A 6814-nucleotide genomic window follows, 5' to 3' on the forward strand; every position below is an offset into this window, starting at 1 on the left:
GTTGATTGTACTCCAGGGGCCAGAGGAGGTGGCAGAGAAGAACATCTGAAACTGCTGGCAAAGGATAAAAATAGCTTTCATAAAATAATATGAGAAGTTGATGAAATTCTGATTAGTGAAAATGTTATCTTTTTTTTTTCTATAAAGGATTAAAACATTTTAATTTAAGAAAAAATCAAGAGGAGGCTTTTAAATACTCAGGTTAGCTTAAGTTGCTAGTATTAAAATAACAGGTCACTGTTCTGCAACTGTGTGCTGTAGTTAAAATATAACAGATCATAACAAGAAAAAAATTTTTTAAATAAAATTTAAAAAATAAAAAGCCTAAACAGGGTCTCCCTACTTAGGCTGCTGTCCACATGACCCGACCCTGGATAAGAGGAAGAAAATGGATGGATGAATGGAAAATGAAGCATTTTTAAAATGTGTCCGCATGCACCTCAGAAAGTATATAGCTGCGTCCATGCAGGACCATGACAATAATCTAACAATAATCAGCATCATGGATTCCAGATTGATGACAAACTATTAACCAACTGTGTGAGACAGTGAGTGTGAAAAGGGGAAAGTGTGATAGGTTGTGTTGAAAGAAAGAGGAGGGTTATGTTTCAGATTCAAAGAGGTTGTTGGGAGGGGGACATAAATCAGCAGGAGCTGCAGCTGCCTGATGATGGAGATACAGAAAGGAGCTGAGCTCTGTTTTCCACAACTCCTCAACAGTTCCTGCAGGAAGCCGACACTTCACTGGTCCAAAGCTGTGCTCCTGCACATTGTGCTGTCATGTATCGCTCTGATCACTGCTGCTCTCAACCTGCTTGTCATCATGTCAGTCTCTTATTTCAGGTACGAGACTGAAAATTGAAATGATTTGAAACTACAGTTTAATTTTAGACATGTAAAAGCTTAGATTTACATCACATGAATTTAAGGATGAATGAAGTGAACTTGGGGCATTATTGTGTATTGTAACCATGACTATAATGTTCATTTGTCTAGATTAAATCATGCTTTAATCATGGAACATTTCACTGAAGACATTTTGACATGACTAATGTGTAATATTTGCTTTGTTTCTTGTCTCCCTGCAGGCAGCTCCACACACCCAGTAACAGCATCCTCCTCTCTCTGGCTGTCTCAGACTTTCTCGTTGGCCTCCTGTTGATGCCATTAGAAATCTTTAGAAACACAACCTGCTGGATACTTGGTGATCGTATGTGTTCTCTTTATATTTACCTAATAGGCAGTATTACTGGTGCTTCAATAGGGAACATAGTACTCATATCAGTTGACCGCTATGTGGCTATTTGTGACCCTCTGCATTACCCCACCAGAATCACTGTGGGGAGAATCAAACTCAGTGTTTGTCTGTGTTGGTTTTTTTCTATGTTCTACTACAGTCTGTATACAAAAGAAGTGCTGATAAAACCAGGCAGGTATAATTCCTGCTATGGAGAGTGTGTGTTTGTCATCAATGATATTGCTGGTATGCTTGAGCTTGTTTTATTCTTTATTGTTCCAGTTTCTGTCATCATAGTTCTGTATATGAGAGTGTTTGTAGTGGCTGTGTCTCAGGCTCGTGCCATGCGCTCTCATGTTACAGCTGTCACACTTCAGCGTTCACTGAATCAAACAAACAGATCTGAGCTGAAAGCAGCCAGGACTCTTGGGGTTCTTGTAGTTGTGTTTCTGACAAGCTATTGTCCATATTACTGCTACACCCTTGTTGAAGAAAATTTGGTCAATGATCCATCTGCATCTACTGTGATCATTGTCTTTTATTTTAATTCGTTTCTAAACCCCTTGATCTATACCCTGTTTTACCCCTGGTTTAGAAATGCTGTTAAACTTATCATCACTCTGCAGATATTCAAGAATGACATCAGTGAGGCGAACGTACTATAGAAATACTGTGAAACCTGCTCCAGTAAGATTAAAAAAAAAAAATCAATACATTCATCAGTCTCTAAATTTAATATTGTTTTCAACTGTATCAAGAGCATATAGATAAAAGGATACAGATTTTTTTTAACCTTTGTGTAATTATGACAGTTAAATTAATGTAAATGTCCAGAGTGCAATTTTGAATGTGTGTAGTTCATTTTCACTGTGTTGCTGAAACAGACTTTGAATTATTGCTGCATTTAAACACACCTGATGATGAATTTGTCTATTATACTATTTTAATGTGAAGGATGCTTTGCAAGCTTAGGCAATATTGGATCCTAAAATATATCCTGGGCCTAATGTTCATACAAACATCCATGACATACATAAAAAATCAACACTGATATGAGTGGATAAGAAAAAGATCATGTAACACAGAGTAACGTGATGATGAGATGAGGTAAGCATTATTTGATGGGCTGAGGAAAACACAATGCAACACAAACTAAACGACTGATTCAATTTTATTTTTATAGCACCAAATCACAACAGTCACCTTGTATTGTAAGGTAAAGACCCTACAATAATTACATTGAAATCCTGACAGTCAAAACGACCCACTATGAACGAGCACTTGGCTCAGGGAGGGGGGGTCATCTGCTGTGACCGGTTGGGGCTGAGGGGAGAGAGACAGGACAAAGACACACTGTGGAAGAGAGCCAGAGGTTAATAATAACAAATGATTAAATGTCGAGTGGTGTATAACCAGAGTGAAAAGAGGTGAATGAAAAATAAACACTCATGGGAACCACCCAGCAGCCTAGGCCTATAGCAGCATAACTAAGGGATGGTTCAGGGTCACCTGATCCAGCCCTAACTATAAGCTTTATTAAAAAGGAAAGTTTTAATCCTAATCTTTAAAATAGAGAGGGTGTCTGTCTCTGAATCCAAACTGAGAGCTGGTTCCACAGAAGAGGCCTGAAAGCTGAAGGCTCTGCCTCCCATTCTACTCTTAAGTATCCGAGGAACCACAAGTAAGCCAGCAGTCTGAGAGCGAAGTGATCTATTGGGGTGATATGGTACTATGAGGTCTTTGAGATAAGATGGAGCCTGATCATTTTAGACCTTGTATGTGAGGAGAATTTTAAATTCTATTCTAGATTTTTTTTTTTTTTAGCCTGTTATGTTTGGCAGTTTTTACAATCAGAATCATGATCCAAATGCACTGTTGTACCAAGCATTTGCTTTTACAAGAAGAGCTCCATAAGTTCTCTATAGGCTACTCTTGTTAAAGTTTGTCTTTTCCTTTCATTTATTCATTCATTTTGATTATTGTTCACAGAGTGAACAATAATCACTCTGTGAACACAGTGATTTCCTTCCTGCCTGTCAGACCTGGCCAGGTCTGACAGGCAGGAAGGAAGAGTAAGAGAAGAAGAGAGAGAAAATAAGGGAGAAAACAGAAGAAATACAGTGGTACCTCGAGATACGAGTTTAATTCATTCCAGAGCCGAGCTCGTAAGTAGAGCAGCTCATATCTCGAACAAATTTTCCCCATTTAAAATAAAGGAAATAGATTTAATCCGTTCCAGCCCTCTGACAGTCATGTCCTCAAAATATCCCAAATTATGAAAAAATAACGGAGAGCTGCTGAGGAGAGAGGGAGGAAGGGATACTGGCACGGTATAAAGCGTAGATACAGATACCACCAGTGTTGCCAAGTCCGCTTATTATAACCGACTTTGGGCATGTTATTTTTCTATAGTCGCTTGCAAATCTCGTGAGTCGCAGGTTGCGGTTTTTTGGGCTTGTTTTTGAACGTGAAGTTGCGTATTTAGGGTTGATTTTCTTTCCGAGTGAAACTCCTTGATTATCCCATAATAAAGCAAAGGATGAGTGGTAAGTAGTTTGTCCCTTTCAAGCCCCATTTCCTGTTTATCGCTCCCGCACAAGTTGACCGGGCGCACACCCAAACAAACATAACAGCCCAGAGTGAGGAGAATAAGAATGAGCTCCAGTAAGTGGGGAAAATATAGAAAAAAAACTATAAGAGTGGGAGAAAGAGAGCGCACTTAAAAAATGGATCTGAACTCAGATGGGAGACAGTGGCGGGAAAAAGTGGGTATGCACTATATGCAATGCATAGGGGCGCCTTACAAGGGGGGCTAAAATTGTGTCCACATACACCTCAAAAAGTAGCTGCGCTCCTGATGGGAGACGCATCAAAGGCACTCTGCAGATTTTGCAAGTGTGAAATATGTTCTCACCATGCTGATTTAATTCAAGGTGCTAATACCGAGAAGCACACACACGCACAAAAAAACAAAACTGTGCACCCTTCTCTTCTGAGGCTAAGAAACATGGATTTCACTGCTCCAAAACACAGTGAGACAAAACAAAGAAATGAGCTGTACTGTTTAAAAGCGGCCTCAGTTTAACACAGTGTTGTGGGTTGCCATTTGGGGTTTTTTTGGGCTTGTTCTCAAAGAGCTGGTTGCATGTTTCTATCGCAAAATCTGGCAACACTGCGCAGGTAAAAAGTGAGAAGATCTCGATGAATGTGAGAGGATTGTGGTACCGAGTGCCGACGTGCCAACTATCGGTGGCGTCCCAAAGCTTTTGCTTGAGCCGCGGCTCGTATCTCGAAAAACTCGTCTGTGGAGCAGCTCACTTGAGGTACCACTGTAAGGGGACTAGATACGCACATAAACATATTCACATATATATATACACACCAGAGGCGATTGCTCCAAGACTGCAAGGGAAGCTCAGCTTCCCCTAAAATGTCAAAAAATAAGTGGTCAAATATATACTGTTGTGTGTACATGTCACTGACTAAATATTCGATACAACGCGCTCAACTTTTGTTCAGAATCAGCTTCTTATCACTGGTAACGACGCGGCTCTCCTCTCACCCGTTCGCGCAGCTTCACATCGCTTTAAACAGCGTAGACGCTGAGCGTCTACAGAGTTCAATAGCGAAGCTAAGACTGCAGCGAAACGAGACGAGTCATTGGATAAATGCTGGGTTTTGTCCCGCCCATCGGACGCTCAGCGTCTCTGGGGGTCTATGGGGCAGTGGGCTGGCCTCGGCCGGCCCGGACGCTCAGCTTCTGCATGATGATTGGATGATCTGTCTGAGGCTGAATCCCTTTTTGATTGACAGCGAAATGAGCGAATCAGCGATCTTTTGGTGTAAACATCCGTGGGAGCATTTTCATTCTGTTCTGAGTTGAACCGGAGACTTTCCTAATCCTCTTAGCGGCATTTTCTTTGTTAAAAACGACTAGCGACAAATCGAGCTTCTATTTCTGGTGGGTTTTTTGTAGCTGCTTGTGTTTGGAGACTGACTTCTATCACTCTTTCTGACTTCTATCGCAGTTTCTGTCCAGCGGGTGCTGCTGTATAAATAAACTGACACATTTTATGATGTAGGCCGAAATTGAGCTTCCCCTCATTGAAAGACCAGCATCCGCCACTGATACACACACATGCACACACAATCTTGCTGTGTAATGTTGTACTGTATGCATGTGCGTGTCACTGTCATGAAATGTACTCAATAATGAGGGCTAAAAGCCACAACGACGCCCCCCGGGATCTAGAGGTAAATAGGGAAAGACCCAGGAAACCCAGGACATCCACAGCCCACCAGGGGCTCAGAATACCTGTAGCCACACATCCCAATGATATCCGCATGCACACCCCAAAGGAGGAAGGAGAGAGACCCTACACAGAGTTCCCAAGGCCAAAGGGCAAGAGTCCTAAAGAGCCAGAGGCAATGAGCAGCCCCCTGCCCCCAGCGCAAGCCGAGAACGCGGCCGCATACTCATACACACAAACTCATATATGCCAGTCACGCACTCTCTCTCACACACACACACACACACACACACACACACACACACACCCTTACATGGACATGAAGTGTGGACGAGTGGGTACCAGCAAAGAGCTAGCAGCAACCCGGGGAAGCAGCTGACCCAGCTCCAAACCACTAGACAGTCCCTACCACAGGTAGGCTGCAGGAAACTGGGGTGTGGGAAGACTCACCCATCCCCTCCTCCCACTCATTGTGTTTGGGGTCATGTGTTGGGTGTATGAGCTGGTGTATGTGAGTGTATGTAGTGGGGAGGATGTGTAAGACTGTGTGAAAGCTACTAGCTATTAAAATTGGAGGGACAGATGTAGCATGAGCACTGACCAACAGTAGCCATCCCCCCCAAGGCCTTCATGTCTAAGATGTAAATAAAATTGATGAACAGGCAACAATGAGGAGACAAATGTGGCCTCTTCAGCAGCTCCACCCACTAACCACTGTGTGACACACCTGTCCCCCAAGACACTATGTAAGTAAATAAGCAAATAAGTAAGTAAATAAGTAAAGTTTATTTATATAACACTTTACAAGACCAAAGTTCACAAAGTGCTTTACAATACAGAATAAAATGTAACATTATAAATGGAATAAATATTTAAAATTAAATAAAAGCTAGCCTGCACATGTGGGTCTTCAGTTTCTTTTTAAAGGTATGTGTACTGTGATATGTCGTGAGCCATAATGGCTCTGATGTAATTCAAAAAAAGGAGGGGGGAGGACATCGTGCAGCACAATGAGCAGCCAGGGGACTGGCCCTGCTCACAGCAGTACAAGTCAACCCCCCCACCCCCCCCACCCCCACCCACACTGTAAACAAATTGTGGACACAATTTTAGCCCCCCTTGAGGAGGGGAAGGGTCAAGATATATATGACTGGGAGCTAGAAGACTACTAATTGCTGACTCATTGAGCATCCCGGTTCCCTACACTACAGGGCAGGGAAGGCAGGTCCAGGGCCTGAAGTGACCACACCTCAGAGCCCCACTGCACTCAAGGGCAGCACCCCCACCCAAACTGTAAACAAATATGGCACAAACACACCCACACACA

At 42.5% G+C, this 6814-nt stretch overlaps 1 protein-coding gene across 1 annotated transcript; it reads left to right on the forward strand.

Annotated features, from left to right (window-relative positions):
• Nucleotides 1–670: 670 nt before the first annotated feature.
• On the forward strand, nt 671–1902 carry LOC115800224 (trace amine-associated receptor 13c-like). Its single transcript, XM_030757468.1, has 2 exons — nt 671–843; nt 1089–1902. Exons 1-2 carry the CDS (start codon nt 671–673, stop codon nt 1900–1902), a joined length of 987 nt encoding a protein of 328 aa, XP_030613328.1.
• Nucleotides 1903–6814: the final 4912 nt, after the last annotated feature.

Source organism: Archocentrus centrarchus, chromosome 21 (assembly GCF_007364275.1).
Source record: "Archocentrus centrarchus isolate MPI-CPG fArcCen1 chromosome 21, fArcCen1, whole genome shotgun sequence".
NCBI classification, from domain to species: domain Eukaryota; kingdom Metazoa; phylum Chordata; class Actinopteri; order Cichliformes; family Cichlidae; genus Archocentrus; species Archocentrus centrarchus.